At 45.3% G+C, this 17,429-nt stretch overlaps 1 protein-coding gene across 3 annotated transcripts; it reads left to right on the plus strand.

Annotated features, from left to right (window-relative positions):
- Positions 1-10,682: 10,682 nt before the first annotated feature.
- Positions 10,683-17,253, plus strand: PITHD1 (PITH domain containing 1). Of its 3 annotated transcripts, XM_040618965.1 has the most exons (6): positions 10,687-10,934; positions 11,637-11,680; positions 12,038-12,115; positions 14,866-14,970; positions 15,657-15,765; positions 16,312-17,253. In XM_040618965.1, exons 1-6 carry the CDS (start codon positions 10,737-10,739, stop codon positions 16,411-16,413), a joined length of 636 nt encoding a protein of 211 aa, XP_040474899.1. In that variant the 5' UTR covers positions 10,687-10,736; the 3' UTR covers positions 16,414-17,253. The 3 variants fall into 3 exon arrangements, with proteins under 3 accessions (XP_040474901.1, XP_040474900.1, XP_040474899.1); XM_040618967.1 differs by lacking the exon at positions 14,866-14,970 and having other exon boundaries at positions 10,683-10,934; XM_040618966.1 differs by lacking the exon at positions 12,038-12,115 and having other exon boundaries at positions 10,685-10,934.
- The last annotated feature ends 176 nt before the right edge of the window (positions 17,254-17,429 follow it).

Genomic DNA, 17,429 nt, shown 5'->3' on the forward strand with positions numbered 1-17,429 from the left:
AGGTGCCTAGCCTTAAGATACTTACGCGGTAGACGGAGGGCATGGTTCGTAGGACAGCCTCAGGAGCTTGGCAGTGAGTCCCCTTGACAGGCTCCCTCAAAGCCCGGAATAGGGAGTCCACTGCTTTTAACCATCCTGGAGACCTCAGGCTGACTTTGAAGATTCCAGAGCGAGCAGAGACTGCGCCAAAAGCTGCAGCGTTCGGTGTGCGTTGCTGTGCAGGCTGCCTGTTGCAACAGGACACAAGTATTGCCGTGTTTTCATTTGCTGTGTTTTTGAATTGGGTAAAACACCGTTTCTCTTGGTCGTTTGTCTTACCATTCCACCCCTAGCCCTGGCCTGCTCCGCAGATCTGGTACTAGAAAGCCTCTTCCCTAAAGCCAAATGAACATCTGGGTCAGGGGCCAGACGGCTGTCGCCTGGAATAGCTTCCTGTAGGTGTCCACCAGCTTGAATCTGTTTCTTAGCTCTGCGTTCAGGTCTTTGTCACTGAAACCGTTTTCATATTGCAGATCCCGTCGTGTAGGATTTCATTTCCTTACTTAGGAGTTTTTAGGCAGGGAGGGAAGGAAGGACGCACTCGTTCATGCCAACATCACCACCCATTTTTAGCACGTGCAGATGTTTGATCAGCCCTGTTTGCTTAGAGCCAGATCTTTCCCTCCTCCCCCTCCAAGAGTGTCTGCATCAGGGATGTGACTTGGTGAGAAGAGTAAGGAGGGAAGAGGAAAAGCCGAATTTCTGAACAACCTTCTCACCTGGTTATTGAAATGGCTGCAGAGCAGACACGCAGGATGATGTTGAACCTTTGGTCTCATTTGTGAAAACGTGTGCAATTTTTCTCCTGTGCTACACTACATACGAATCACCAAATTACAAATTAACCCTTTGTGATCCTTGGTGTACTGAGCAGTTTCTTTGGGGCTTTCTCTTCCTGGGAAGTGGGAGGAAAAGGAGCAAGGGGTCCTCTCCTGCTCTTTGTTTGTATTTTGGTCCCAAAATGTAAATACAATTTTCTATGTTACTTTTTTGTGGTAACTACCAAGATGAATATTTTAATTAGATAAGTTATATGAAAAGGAAGGAAAATTCCATGTCTAAATAAAAAAACAAAAAACCCCATATACTGTGGTGTTCTTTCCTTTCTCCCTTATTGTGTCCGAGAATGGCAGTTGGTCACCAAGTGTCTGGTTCCTGGGCAGTGAGGCAGAGAGCTTGATCCCCGGACCAGGCTTCGTAAAGGATGTTGGGTTTCTGGAGCAAAGCGGGACTGGGGGATGGGAATTCGGGGGGGAAGGAACCCTTGAGCAAAGGGAGGAACCTCAGATGACAACGAGTACCTCCTGGGACTGAGACATTGACCCCTTATTACAAGCCAGAAGCCGGGGCTCCGGGGTGAAATAATGCAGCCAACCTGCTGTGCAGAAAAGGGTGTGAAACCCAGGTTCTCTGGCTGCAAAGTGGGTGCCACTCTACCTGTCAGTCCCTGGGGGGTGTGAAGGACCCAGGTGGGACTTGCTAATGAGAGCATAATGACAACTAACACAGACGGGTCACATCAGCCAGAACTTGAAAACCCCGCGGCGTGGGCCCTGGCTGAGTCACAGGAGCGTCACGCGCTAATGGAGCCCAGCGCTTGGTTGCGGCCTCTGCACACATTGGATTGTAGTTTTTTTTTTTTTTTTTTTAAGTGAGATCATGAGTTGGGGGTGGGGGAGCAGAGGGAGAGAGACGATCTTAAGCAGGCTCTGCTCTGAGTGGGGAGCCTGACACGGGGCTCGATTTCACGACCTTGAGATCAGGACTGAGCCAAAACCAAGAGTTGGACGCTCAACCGACTGAGCCACCCAGGCGCCCCTCCATTGGATTGGATCTTACGTCAAACCTACAACATCTTCCAGAAACACATTTTTATTATCCTTCTCTCCTCAAGAGGGCATTCTTGGTGTATGCACTTAACTTTCCCCCACCTTTACTGGATCGAATGCTCACTGTAAGGAGTTACAATGCATTGGAAGGAGATTATGGAACATCGTATCTGATGGATGATTTTACCCGAGTTTGTAAGTTAGCACCTGGTCCTTTACTCATTAATTCAACATTTGCTGAGCCAGAAGCTGGATTCGGCCCTGGGATACAGAGTAGCACACCCGTCTGGCAGGCAGTTAGGTAAGAGTACCTGGCCTCACTGGTTCTGCCCCCACCACTGGCAGGCACGGCTCTGACTCAACCACATTGTCTCAGTTATCACAGCGATCTTTCCAGGTAGGTGGTCATGGCCCCATTTTTAAAATGAGAAAACTGAAGCATAGTGAAATTAAGAATGCGCACAAGCTCCCACAATCGGTGAGCAGGGTGGTGTGTGCTGGCCTGACTCCCAAGCACGTGTCAGTCACATTTCACTATCCCTGCAATCACACACCCGAGTGAAGCCGAACTCCAATGCAAAAAAACGCCCTAATCGTTGTGAACAATGATTTCTTCTCTCTGCTGCATATAATTAATGCCCAGAAGAACACTCTGGCTGGCTTATCGCCTCGACACATGCCCCCTTCACAGACTCTCTCCACTAGGGTTCCACATCTACTTGAGTCTCTCTCTGATTATTTGCCCAAACGGTAAAACAGGCAGTTTGTCTTCACAGGCCCCCAGACTTCTCTTCCTGTGATGCCTACTGTCTCAACTCCATTCAAAAACCTCCTTGGAAAGGACAAGCCATTGAAATTTTATAAAGCTATACCTGTGTTTCTCAAATATAGAATCTCTGGGGCTGGGGCCCCAGCGTGCACAGTAAAAAAAAATTAAAAATAAAAACCAGTTCTTAAAATGTACATTAAAAAGTTTGAGAACTGCTCCGGCTGATTTGCCGCAATTAGTTTACAAGCTCTTTTCAGCTGACCCATGGGTCAGGGCTGGGAAGTTTTCACATTCGGTCGTGTGGCACACCCTTCGCCCCCAGCCTGTGTCACCGAATCAGACAGACATGGTCCCTGCCTTCCTGGAGCTTCTAACTAGTAGAGGAGACAGTAATCTGGTTACTGCACCGATCATTGTTTAAAATGCAGATATCTGGGGCGCCCAGGTGGCTCAGTCGTTAAGCGTCTGCCTTCGGCTCAGGGCATGATCCCGGGGTCCTGGGATCGAGCCCCACATTGGGCTTCTCCGCCAGGAGCCTGCTTCTTCCTCTCCCACTGCCCCTGCTTGTGTTCCCTCTCTTGCTGGCTGTCTCTCTCTCTGTGTCAAATAAATAAATAAAATATTTAAAAAAAAATAAAATAAAACAGGTATCTTCTGGGCCCCACTGCAGAAATCTGTTCAAATAGGTCAGAGGTCGGATCTGGAAGTAAGTACTTTTCAAAGGCCTTCCCCAGTGATGAGCAGCCTGGTTTGGAAATGCCTAGTGTAGTGGAGAAACTATCCATGAGCTTTGAAGAGAGGTCCAGGTTCAAATCCTGCCTCCACCACCCGTTAGCTGTGTGACACCTCTTTCACTTAGTTTCCTCGCCTGTAAAATGGGAAGAATGACACCCCACGGGAATTCTTGTAAGGATTCAACGAGAGAAAGGGAGCTCAGTACGTTTTATTGTCCTTCCTTCATTCCCTTGAAATACGGAATGAAAGGAAAAGCTTTATTTCCTATTGATGGGAATTGAAGCTTTCGGGTCACAAGCTGAGCACTATTTTGAGGCCAGCAAGTCCTTCCTGATAACTGAAATCCTAGTCTGTGCTGCCCCAGGTGGGGTCATTCAGCTTTTCTATTTTTGGACTCCTATCTATTCTTTCAGGTCCCTTACACTGCAGCCCCTAACGACCATGAAAACAGCAGGCTCTACCTAATTCCTTCTTTTTTTTTTTTTTTTTTTTTTTTTTTACTATTTTATTTATTTATTCGACAGAGACAGAGACAGCCAGAGAGAGCGGGAACACAAGCAGGGGGAGTGGGAGAGGAAGAAGCAGGCTCCTAGCGGAGGAGCCTGATGTGGGGCTCGATCCCAGAACGCCGGGATCACGCCCTGAGCCGAAGGCAGATGCTTAACCGCTGTGCCACCCAGGCGCCCCTACCTAATTCCTTCTTATCTCAGCAATCACAAACTCATACGCCAGGAGTTTGGTATAAGGTAACAGCGGGGTGGGAGCGGGTGGAAACAGGAAATGAAAGCTATTTACCTAGATCCACGCGATTGTCTCAAGGTGGAAGGCAGGGCCCAGTGCTGCCACATCTTTGGAATTTTAAAGAAAGACAGAAATCTAGAATTGTTTTAAAAGATTTTATTGAGACAGAGAGCATGAGCAGGGAGAGGGGGAGAGGCAGAGGGAGAAGCTGACTCCCCGCTGATCGGGGAGCCCAAGGTGGGACTCGATCCTTCTGGAATCATAACTTGAGGCAAAGGCAGACGCTAAGCTGACTGAGCCACCCAAGAGCCTCCAGAAATCTAGAGTCGACTTGACTTCTTTGTAAAATTTCCCAGCTTTTAAAACCTTGGGCCACAACTATATGAAACAGATCAGGAAACCAATATGAAGTAGATAATTCTCCAGAAAAAAAAAAAACAAAACTTACCAAAATTGACTCCTATAGGGATGTCGCCTTTTTTTTTTTTTTTTTTTTTAAAATTTTTTTTTTTTGAAACCCAAAGCAGGAGAGAGCACAAGGGGGGAGAAGCAGGCTCCCCGCTGGGCAGGGAGCCCGACATGGGGCTCAATCCCAGGACCCTGAGATCATGACCAGGACCCTGAGATCATGACCTGAGCTGATGGCAGACGCTTAACCAACTGAGCCACCCAGGCGCCCCTAGAGATGTCAAGTCTAAACAGAACAGTTACCACAGAAGAAATAGGGAAAGTAGTTATAGAGCCCCTGTAGATGGTTTCATAGGGAAATTCTTTCCACCTTAAAGTCACAGAATACTAACGCTACTTAAACTATTCCAAGGCAAAGCCAAGTAAGGAAAATGCTATTGAAGTTAGTATAACACTGACCTGGAAACTGAATAAAGACCGAGCCAAAAAAATTACAGACCAATCTTATTTATGAATATTGACGTGACTATCCCAAATATTAGCAGAATCTAACAGCATATTAAAACAAATAGGGGCCCCTGGGTAGCTCATTCAGTTAAGCATCTGACTCTTAGTTTCAGCTCAGGTCGTGATCTCCTGGTCATGGGATTGAGCCCCAGGTCGCGCTCTGCGCTCAGCATGGAGTCTGCTTCGGATTCTCCCTTTCCCTCCCACTCATTCTCTCTCTCTCAAATAAATAGATAAAATCTTTAAAATAAATAAATAAAACAAAGAAATCATGCCTAAATGGGGTTTACTTAGGACTGGCAGGATACTCAGACTATTAGGATAGGCTGGGAAGTCATTCTCAACCAGAGGTGATTTTGCCCCTAACGAGACACTTGGCAGAAAATGTTAAACATCCCACAGCACAAGGGACATCCTCCCAAAGCAAAATATTATCGGCCCCCAAATGTCAATAGTGCTGAGGACGGGGAACCCTAGACTTGGTCATGTTGTAGCAACAACTCCCAGATCTCAGTGGCTTAAAACAACGAGGTCTATTTCTCACTCGTATTACATGTCCTTTGTGGGTCTGATGGGGTTCTGCTTTATGTCATCCTCACTCAGGGACCCAGGCAAAGGGAGGTACCACCTGTGCTGCTAAGATTTTTAGGACGAGTGAAGCATAGTGCACGGCTGCTAAGCTATGTCCAGAAGTGACCGCCATCATTTCCACCATGTTTCATTGATGGCACCTAAATTCAAGGGGATAAAGAAGTACAATCCCTCCATGTGCCTGGACACAGAGAACTGGAAATATTTGCTAACAGCATCAAAGACTCCCAAAGCAGTTACAACAGCCTGGACCCTCAGGTAACCCACAAGGCCACCCAGCTTCAAATCCTGCACTTCCTAGCTGTGGGCCCCTGAGCAAGTCACTTAACCTCTCTGTTTCTCCTCCCCAAAATGAGGAAAATATATCAACCCTGCAGAGTTATTATACAATGATGTAATGACTTAAAACATATAAAGTGCTTAAGACAGTGCTTGGCACATAGAAAGCGCTCAGGACATGTTAGCCAGGATGAATAATGTGAAGTACCCCACGTGGAATGGGCATTTAGTAAAGGATGGTTATTATGATTGAAGCTATGAGGGAAATGAATGTCCAAGCTAACGCAGCTGGTAAGGACAGCATGGTGGTTAAGAGCCTGGGCTCTAGGGGTGCCTGGGTGGCTCGGTCATTAAATGTCTGCCTTCGGCTCAGGTCATGATCCCAGGGTCTTGGGATCGAGGCCTGCATCAGGCTCCCTGCTCGGCGGGAAGCCTGCTTCTCCCTCTCCCTCTGCTTGTGTTCTCTTTATCGCTGTGTCTCTCTCTGTCAAATAAATAAAATCTTAAAAAAAAAAAAGAGCCTGAGCTCTGGGGTCTCACCTTGGTACTCAGAAATACTCAGTAATGTTAATTAATATTTGGAGAATGTTCAGTGTGGTTTAGAGTATGGACACTGCCTGGGTTTAAATCCTGGTTGCAATACTCATCAGCTGTGTGACCTTGGGCAAGTCACTAAGCCTCTCAGAGCTTCAGTTTTATCATCTATAAAATGAGGATCATAATAGGACACCTGCAATTATGAAGATTAAAACACAATATAAGTAAAGCCCTAGGGACCTTTGTGGCCAAGTGTTTGGCGCATTATCAGTGCCATGTGGTTGTTAGCTATTATTTTACTATGCTCTCAGCTTGCCACACAGAGGCAACCAAAAGTAAAAGAAAGACAGTTCGTTTCTCCCAGCCTAATTAAAATGGGTGAGAAGATACACATTTATCAGTCCTTGAACCACAGAAATGTGCACAATGAATCTGGGAATGAGAGAAAGAAAAAAATTGGAAACGTTTCCTACCTGCCCCAGGGAGTCCTAGAAGTCAGTGAGAATTTCCATTTGTTCTCAGTCATCCCTGCGGCATAGGAGTTCAAGAGAAGGGGCAGGCAAAATAAGCCCAGTAAGCAGAGGCAAAAGGGCATTATTCCTAAATCAGAGCCAAGTTACTCTGTAACCGCTGGTTTCCGCCAAATCCGGCCCCCTTTTAAGCAATTGCAGTTTCCCATCCAACCACACGGGGGCGCTGAGTCAAAAGTCTTGCTCTTAGCAACAGTAAGTCACTATTTAACTTTTTTCCTACTGGACCAGACGTTGTTCCAAACATTTTCCATGCATGATCTCATATTGCCCTCATAGTAAAACCCTACAGAGTAGGTATTCTTATTATTCCCATTTTAGATATGACAAATCTGAGGGGAGTAACTAAGCCACTTGCCCAGCAGGCCATACCTAATATTTGCAGGACTGGACCAAAAGTACACCAGGAGGCATACTTAAAAAGTTGTAAATGAGGGGCTGCTTGGTGGCTCAGTCAGTTAAACGTCTGCCTTCGGCTCAGGTCATGATCCCAGGGTCCTGGGATTGAGCCCCACGTCAGGCTCCCAGCTCAGTGGGGAGTCTGCTTCTCCCTCTCCCTCTACCCTTCACCCTGCTCGTGTGCTACGTCTCTCTCTCTCTCTCTCTCAAATAAATAAATAAATAAATTTTTTTTAAAAAGTTATAAATGGAGTTCATGAACTGTTACGTAAAATACAGTCTATTGGGCTACCTTGAAAAATAAATGACCTGGAAGGCCACATTCAAATCTCTGGGCTTCTCGGAGCTCTGCACTAGAAGGTGGTGGAAGGTGGAAGAGCGGGACGGTGGCCCCATGCCCCCTTCTCTTTGTACCCCTAAGCGCATTCCCCTGCAAGGGACCTTGTGCACATATGTGCAGATATCCTAACCTGTATGCTCACGTTCTGTTCTAAGGTTTCAGAACTGAATGGGTCCATTAGGTATCCAGCACAGTGAATCACGAAAGAGCCACAACAAAGCACATTATCACCTTTCAGAGTACCAGGGACCAAGAGAAAAGCTAAAAAGCTTCTAGAAAGGGAGCAGGGGGAATACCAATGCAAAGAATGGCAGTGTACTTCTCAAAGCTAGAGGAAAACAGCAATATCTTCACCATTCTAAATGAATTTTATCTTCAGTTAAATTACCAATTAAGTAGAAGAGAAAAGTAAAGACATTGTCAATGGTCACTTAGCCTGTATGGTAGTGTGGTAGCCAGCCTTTAATGAGTTCTCTCTCCTCCTATTTGTATCCTGACACAGTTCCTTCACACTTTGAATATGGCTGACCTGTGGAACCATGGTATATTCCAGAATTGACAGTATGTGATTTCTCAGGCTAGTGCATAAAACACATTGTGGTTTCTACCTTGCTCTCTCTGCTTTGGTGAAAGCCAGCTATTATATCCTAAGGACACTCAAGCAGTCCTATGGAGAGGTGTATATGACAAGGAAGTGAAGCCTCCAGTCAATAGCCTACATCAACTTGCCAGCCATGTGAGTCCGCCATCTTGGAAGTGGATCCTCCAGCCCCAGTCAAGCCTTGAAAGACCCCACCTCCTGAGAGAACTGAGCCAGAATCACCTAGCTAAACCATTCCCAAATTCCTGGCTCAGAGAGACTGAGATACATACTAACTTGTTTGGCCGTTACGTTTGGGAGTAATTTATTCCACAAGAAAAGATAATTAATACAGATACATTGGGGAGGGAGGGAAAGGACCCAGAGCATTTTGCAGTTCTCTCAATTAAAAGGTGCAGTCAATACCTCCACCCTTGAGTTTGGATTTGGCCATGAGACTTGTTTGGCTGATGGCACATTAGCAAAGATTACAGGGCAGAGGGTTAAAAAGTGCTCATGCAATTGGGTCTTCCTTCTCTTGTTCCTAGAACTGTAACTGCCACCACGTTACTAAGCTCAGGTGGCCTGCTAGAGGCATACAGCCCCACCGCCTCAGCGGACAGCCAGCGTCAACCAGACATGTAAGGGAGGCCATTCCAAATTATCCAGCCCAAGCCAAACTGGCCCAGAAAAGAACGGCCCAGGTAATCTACAGAATCACAAGCATAGTGCTCAATAAATCAGTAAAGAATGACAAGGATGAAAATGACAGGAAAGAAGCCAAAAATGAGTAATTGTCTTGAGTAAGGCCTGTGTTAGTCCTGCAGTGGCACATGGTCTTCCCAAAGAAAGGCTTCTAAGTATATCATTCAATTAAACAAACATTTACCAAGTATTTACTATGCGCCAGGCTCCTGGCCTGAAACTGTCATTGCAAAGTAGAAATAATTCGTGACGTTGTGCTGTTCTGAACCAGAACCAAGCTTGCCTATTTCACAAAGAATTGAACTAGGACATCAAAATATTTTAAGTAGGCTCCACGCCCAGTGAGGGGCTTGAACTCACAACCCTGAGATTAAGAATTGCACGCTCTACTGATGGAGCCAGCCAGCCACCCCAGACATCATAACTGGAACTTAACCAGATGGATATTTTGGGTTGTATCTCACCAGCCCCCAGTCTTGTTTGGACACTCCAGAGGCAGACATGAAGGGCAAGGGACAGCCAGAGTGTCCCATAACTCTCTCTACATCCTCTGTCTTTCCCCCTCCCCACCAGCAGTAAGAACGCATTCTACTCTGAATCCAAATTCATTTCAACTTTAAACATTGGCTTCCAATTCTTTTGACTTCAACCCACAATATGAAAAACACTTTACATTGCACCTGAGTACACAAACCCAAAACTGGAACAAAAGTTCTATAAATCGAGACTTAAAAGTGCGATATATTCTGAATTTTGAAATTATATACTATTTTTTTAATGCTAGTCACAATCCTCAAAATGGGTTTTAAGACCCATTAATGGGTCACAACCAGCCATTTGAAAAACCTACTCTGACATGTCACATGGCAAGGGGACTTAAAGGTCATCTAGTCCAATCCTTGCACTTTACAAGCAGTAAACTGAGACTCAGAGAGGTTAAGTCACTTGCCCAAGGCCACATAGCTAGGAAGTCCAAGGCGCTTAGATTTGAACCAAGATGTGACTCAGCTATTGAACTATTACCATGTGTCAGCCACTGTGTTGAGTTCTTTAAGTTCATTATCTCATGTAATACTCACTGTAGTCCTATGAAACATGTTATCATTCCCACTTTACAGACGAGAAAACGAAATGTCGGGATGGGGAAAATGACTTATTCAGAGTGTCACAGTGTTAGTAGCAGACAGGACTTGTCTCCAGATCCGGTCGTCCGTGAAGCCTGGCCTCGATCGCTAAGCCCACTATGAAGAGAGTGGTTATGAAAGTGAGTTTGCGAGCTCTAAACGCCTGCAGGTGCACATGTGAAGGAGCGATAACGTTCTGCGCCCAACCCTTCAGGGCCTTATCACTGCTCACGCTTTCCTCGACCAACTCCCAAAAAACGTTGGTGGCAAAAGAGCACAGACTTTAGCCTAATGGGGAGGAGGATTCGAATCCCAGCCCCATCATTTACTCGGAACGCCAGCCGAATGTCTCTGCGCTTCAGTTTCCACACCCGAGTAGCGGGGAAGCCGATAGCATCCAACTCCACGTCTGCCTCTCTGGCACCTGCAAGCGCTTGTCAAACGTCAAACCCTCTCCGAGCCCCGCCCCCTTTCTCCCCGCGCGCATGCGCCGCACAGGCGCGCCTTTTACGACGCGGCGGCCGCGGCGCGCTTGGCGGCCGGAGCGGAGCGGGGCGAGCGCAGCGCGGGCGGCGGCGGCGGCGGCGGCAGGGCCGAGGGGACGCGCGGGCGGCGGCGTCGCCATGTCGCACGGCCACAGCCACGGCGGGGGCGGCTGTCGCTGCGCCGCCGAGCGGGAGGAGCCGCCCGAACAGCGCGGCCTGGCCTACGGCCTCTACCTGCGCATCGACCTGGAGCGGCTGCAGTGCCTCAACGAGAGCCGCGAGGGCAGCGGCCGCGGCGTCTTCAAGCCGTGGGAGGAGCGGACCGACCGCTCCAAGGTGGGCCTTCCGGGGCCTGGGGCGGGCGGGCGAGGCGGGGACCCGCGCGGGGCCTCAGGCCTCCCGTCTGCTCTGTCGGCCTCAGTCCTGCTGTTAAAAATAACGACAGCCCGCTTGCCAAGCGCTTTCCCGTGCCCGTCACCTGCCCGCCCCCTGGGAAGAAAACAGGGTCGAGTCTCCCCATTTTGCAGATATGAGGAACTGAGGCCCAGAGAGGGAAAGGGGCGCTTTGGCTTTACACAGCCAGTATTCTCTTCAGAGCTTCAGGAGGTAGCGGAGGAAGGCTGTGAGGGCGTTTTCCCGACTGTTTGACTGCTAGACCCAATGGCTGCCTGATCGTATCACCTGATGAAGCCCAGACGGGCTGGGCAGATGAAGCGTGTTATCCTTTCTCGAGCATTTACCGCTGTGGGGTCACGGAGCCGCTTGAAAGCTGTGGACTCCATAGGCACGGATTTTTACAATTTCAGGAGGCTGGTTGGGTCTGGAAGTTCATTCACGGGGTCCCCATTTAAGAGCCCTCTGAGAGGATGGTCTATAGATAGTAACTTACTAGCGTCAAGTTAGTAAGTGCTGGAAAACCGAGGGAGGTTGACTCTTTGCCTTGCACTCCAGTCCTAGAACAGGGTGGAAGATGCCTGAAATTGTAGGCTCTCAGCAAATATTTGTTGCTTTCTCCTCCCCACTCCCCATCCCCTCCAGTTTGTTGAAAGTGATGCAGATGAAGAGCTTCTGTTTAATATTCCGTAAGTATCTCCTTGGTGTTTGCCTCAGGCTAGATAGGCTGTACCCAGTTGTCTTCTCAGGATTCATTCATTGGTTGTGTCAAGGGCACACATCTGTTTCTAGAAATGGGGGAAATTACAGTGTGGTGGGTTTGAGGAGGAAAGCATAAAGATGTATCTGTTGAAAGATAACTGAGGAGTCAAGGTGAATTTATAGAACTGCAGAATGCCAGAGGCAGACAGGATCTTAGAAATGCTGTGGTACAAGTCTGACCCATGAGTAACCTGAAGCCCAGAAAGGGGAAGGGTCTTGTCCAGGGTCACACAGCTATGCAAAAGTTCATACCCAGGTTGACAACTTCTTTTGCATTCTGGCAGATTTACAGGCAATGTCAAGCTCAAAGGCATCATTATAATGGGAGAGGACGATGACTCACACCCCTCTGAGATGAGACTGTAAGTGGTGAGGGCCGAAGCCCTCAGGAAGCTCCTAGTTCTCATTTCTCTGGTAGCACTTTATTCCAGAATGACACATATTTTTCTTTTTACTGGGTGAAATATTACCTCCCCCCTACTTAAAAATCTTGGTCTTGTTCTGCATCAGAATACACTTATCTCTTCCTGAATTAGCGACTTTTTTAGATTAAGCATCTTTAGGGCCAACAGCTTGTGTCTTTTCAAAGTACCTGCTGTGGCACCATTCATCCAGAGAGCATCCTGTAAATGCCAGTTGTTGATGACTTTGCAGTTTTCTTAGTAACCCAGCTGTAGATCTCAAATGATCTTTATGGTTTCTACTCAGGGTTAGTTTCCAAATTTACCCTTGTTATTTGACACAGTTAAAGTCTTTGTGTGTGTTTTGTTGACATGGAATGACTACTCCATATGAGTGTGGATGCCCTTTAGTTAGCAAAGTTCTGTATACCTATTACAACACTGGATCTGTTGCTACCAGGGTTAATACTCCATTTTTGACAGCTTGCCTTAGTCCAGCATAGCCTTCCTAAAAGAAGGGGGAAACTTTTTTGAGTGCTGGAGAAAGAAATACCAGAAGAACTTTACATTTAAAAAAATTTCTTCCTGAAAAATTGGTCAATTTAAGTGAGAGATTTAAGAAATTGATATTGTTTTTGAAAGTTAGAAACATGAATTTGAAAGCAAACCCACATATTTAATCATTTTAAGGAAACAGTACGTTTGAGTTGATGCTTTTGGAGACTCGTTTGCTGGGGAGATGGATTGGCTTGAGAAACTAGAAATCTGTGTTGCATTGTGGTTAAGAGTGGCCTCTGGAATAAACTGCTTGGGTTCAAATTCTGGCTTGTACCACGGGTTAGCTGCATGACTTTGGGCTATTACTTTATCTCAGTGCTCTTGTATGTAAAATGACAATAGTGATAGTATGAACCTCATAAGCTTGTGGAGAGAATTGAATGATACATAACATGTAAAGAGCTTAGAGTAAGTCTGGAACATAATAAATGCCCAGTTTTGGTATGGCAGGTACAAATACTTATATAGCCCTTGGTCCTAAGCAATTTACATATATTTTATCAGATCTAAGATGTCATTGATTGTAATTCTCTTATATGCCATAAATTTAAAAAATTTTGTTTATTCAACTGTGACATGCCACTGACACATCTAGAAAAGTTAAATTGGTACTTAATGAAATTTGAACACAGACTAGGTGTTAGATGATTTTAAGGAATTGTTAATTTCTGTAAAATGGTATCATTTTAAGAGTGGTATTTTAAGAAGTCTTTACTTTTTAGAAATACTAAAGTATGAGTGAAGTGAAATGTTTGGGATTGCTTTAAAATATCAAGCACAGGGGCGCCTGGGTGGCACAGCGGTTGAGCGTCTGCCTTCGGCTCAGCGTGATCCCGGCATTATGGGATCGAGCCCCACATCAGGCTCCGCCGCTATGAGCCTGCTTCTTCCTCTCCCACTCCCCCTGCTTGTGTTCCCTCTCTCGCTGGCTGTCTTAATCTCTGTCAAGTAAATAAATAAAAAAATCTTAAAAAAAAAAAATCAAGCACAAACAAAATGGGGGTGATAGGAAATAGGCATAATGTTGATTATTGAAGCTGAGTGATACATAAATGGAGATTCATTGTATTTTTCTCTCTCCTTCTGTATATGAAATTTTCCATAGTAAAATTTTTAAAGTGTATGTATCTTAAAATTGATTCAATTTAATCTCATCGTTGTATGGGATATGTACTATCACTATCCCCAGTTTATAAGTGAGGAAACAAATACAGAGAGGTTAAATCACTTGCCCAAAATTACACAGCTGGTAAGTGACAGAGCCACGCTTTAAACCTAGAAGTCTGGCTCCAGAGACACTGCTTTTAACTACAGTGCTACACTGCCTCTCATAATGCTACTCATAAATGTTCACTATTATTATTATTCTGTGCATCATTCTTAGAAACACTTTGAAGCAGACATTTGCTTTCTTAAATTACATGCATTTTGCTGCCCCTAATGTCTAGGCCCCTCCTGTGTGGGTGTGTTAATAAAACACTCTAGAGATGGTAGGGGTGTGGCTTAGGTCTTTAGCATCTGTGAGTGATAGAGGAGACAGCTGATTCTTAGGTATTTCTTTGAAAACCTTTTTCTTCATTATCAGTTTTACTTGACTTTCCAAAGCTCGTTGTGAGTTGGCAGCCTTTTGTGCTCTTTTCAGAGTGGAAACCCCCAAATTGTATTTTTTTTTTAAAGAACTGTAAGAGGATTCAATATATAGGGTAATTTTGAACACAAAAATTGCTTGAGCGTTAAGTTACCTGCTCTTATCTCTTAACTCTGTTTAATAGGTTTCTGCCAAAAGTATGTTTTCTCCCTTGAGTAAGCTGTTTTATTTAACCTCCTCAGCTTGGTCTGAATGTGCTGAGTTGCTGATTCTCTCCATGTGTTTGCTGCACGTGACCTGGTTTGAGCCTCCTCTTTGTATATTGCTTCTCATGTGATCTTAACCCACTCAAAGATGCCACTGGCTTATGTTGCAGTTCTCAGCTCTTTTCTTGTTGGTTTAAAGATATTTGTATATAAATGCCAGTAAAATGCCATTCCTAAAATTTGATCTCCTTTTGATAAAACTGAAGGCAGTTGAGTCGATAAGAAGTCTTGAAGAACTAAAAAATATGCACAATGTGATAAGGCACATTTCTTGATTTTTCTTCCCTTTCCTTTCTCAGGTACAAAAACATTCCACAGATGTCCTTTGATGATACAGACAGGGAGCCAGATCAGACCTTTAGTCTGAATCGGGATCTTACGGGAGAATTAGAGTATGCTACAAAGTAAGCACTTGGCCTGTCTCCACTTCTGGCTTCTCCTGAGGAACAGCAGGTGTTCATTTGTAGTGAACATATGTGCGTTAGCACTCACTGAGCTTGCAGTTTAATTTTGGCCCATTTCCTGCTTTCTTAGCATGAGAAATGAGTTAAAACAGTGGAGGAAACTTGATCCTTGGCTTGGTCATTTTTGGCAGAGATGCAGTGGAAGCCATAGACTTGTTAAACTTGTGAGCTGTTGACAGATCTACTAGGGCGGTCTTAGGAAAGATGTTTTCAGAATTCCTCTTTGCATAGTGGGCTTACAATAGGCCATGTTACCCAAGACCACCTTGTGTCTTCACTGGTTCTTTTTCCTAACAGTAAGGTTGGTGAGATCAACACTGAACTTCTGTTAGAATCCCTGCTTGGTCATACAGCATTTCTCATTCCTGCTCCCTGAGGGCAGGGCAGTGTTGACTCATTTTTCTATTCCTACCGCCTGGAGCAGGACCTGGCAGATGCTCAGGCAGTAGCCACTGAATCAATTCTTGTCCAAAAGAGAAGAATGATACTAAGAGGCCAGAGTGTTCGCTGACATTTACCTGGGTTTTACCACAAGTTGGAGCTAGAATTGTTGTTTTTGTCCTGATGGCGAGATATTCATTGAACTCTAACCTGTGTCTTCTCTCCCCATTCCTTTCATTCTCTAGAATTTCTCGTTTTTCAAACGTCTATCATCTCTCAATTCATATTTCAAAAAACTTTGGAGCTGATACCACAAAGGTCTTGTATATTGGTCTGAGAGGAGAATGGACTGAGGTAAGAAGGGGCAGGAAGCATACCTGACCCCCCCACCCCAGTGTATCTGCATATGTGTGTATACATCTGTATACTGTGATCTGAGCACTATAAGGAAAGGAAAAAAGAGCAAGTGAGATACCACTTGCTCTCAGTCTGTGTATAATTTTTCTTGGTTTCATTACTGTAAACAGTCCATCTCTTTTGACAGGCCATAGGTATTTTTAAAGGAGTTGAAATAATACAGTTGATATCAATTCATTTTTTTCACTTTGAGATTCTTTTCTTCATTTGACATTTTTGATGACTTTTCTTGTTCCAGGCACCCAGAGATAAGATAATAAACAAGATAGATAAGGTCCTCTTCTCTCATGGTGGCACCATAGTAATGGGGGAATGAATCTTAAGTTGTGGGGTGATTCATTGATAATGATCTTTGCAGTCTTTCTAGGATAAAAATGTCAGAAGGGGGTAGAGATGACTTTCAGAAATGAACCTGAATAAGGACTATTCCAGTGTGTGGTCTGGGAAATGGCCAGCTGACCCAGCCTCTCACTTTTCTTGCAGCTTCGCCGACATGAGGTGACCATCTGCAATTATGAAGCATCAGCCAACCCAGCAGACCACAGGGTCCATCAGGTTACCCCACAGACACACTTCATTTCCTAAGACTGGCCAGGGCTCCCACAGAGGCGCTGTGTCAGTGAAGATGTACAGCGTCCTGTTGGGGAGGACAAAGAGATAGGGTTCCAGAGAGAGTTGGTGCCACAGCCTCTGCCAAGCTTTGTCTTTGGGGCTTGCTGCAGAAACCTGGCCTGTGGAAGATGCCACACCACCGGGGAGGGTAGTGTGGGTGCTGAGGGACAATCGTGGTTCTCTAGGGCCTAGAAATTGAGTCTTGGGCTGGTCAGCATCTGGCAGTCATTGGATAATGTCTGCCTTTCCAGTCAATGTGGCCATGGGATCCCAAGTGTCTTGTTGCTTTGTGGCAGGATTTTTGTGTGACTTTTTTTTTTTTTTTTTTTTAATGGAAACTTTTTCCTGGGCTGCAGTAAACTTTCTGAAGCCTCAGCATTGTGTTTCTATTAGCCATCAGGAGGGTCTCCACCTAGAAATACTTGTCCCTGCTTGCTCCTTCATCTTGTCAGCGTTCAGCATCCTTGTCAAGTTGCCCAGCTTGGAGTTGTTTGTCATGTACTAGTGTCCCATGGTTATAGCTAGGAGAGCAGGAGTCTCCTGATGATGCTCAGTAGCTTGAGGGGGTCTTTTTTCTTACTGCCTAGCTAAGCAGTCTGGGGAGAGCATGGCATCATTTCTGTGTTTGTGAGTTATCCTGGTTGGATAAGATTGGGACTTAGGTAAGATTCCCCTTGGGACGTCCTTAATGTTTATTAGCTTCTAACTAGTGTGTAAGCGCAGTGCCAGAAATTGGAGATCTCAGTTCTTCTGTTCATGGCTTTTTATTCACCGTAACTAATAAGCTTCCTAATAAATCTTTGCCAGACTTAATGTTTGTATATTCTTTTGATTTCTTGGTAGTACCGATGAAACGTTTACTGGGAACTGTATGGAACTTTGAAATTTTTTGTTGTTGTTTTGTACTAGGTAGGTCATAGTGCCACAGTGATATTTAATTAAGACTAGATAATTTTTCCAGGAAAGGTACAGTGGACTAAAAAACACTC

Source organism: Ursus maritimus, unplaced genomic scaffold, assembly GCF_017311325.1.
Source record: "Ursus maritimus isolate PB19 unplaced genomic scaffold, ASM1731132v1 scaffold_32, whole genome shotgun sequence".
In the NCBI taxonomy this organism is placed as follows: Eukaryota; Metazoa; Chordata; class Mammalia; order Carnivora; family Ursidae; genus Ursus; species Ursus maritimus.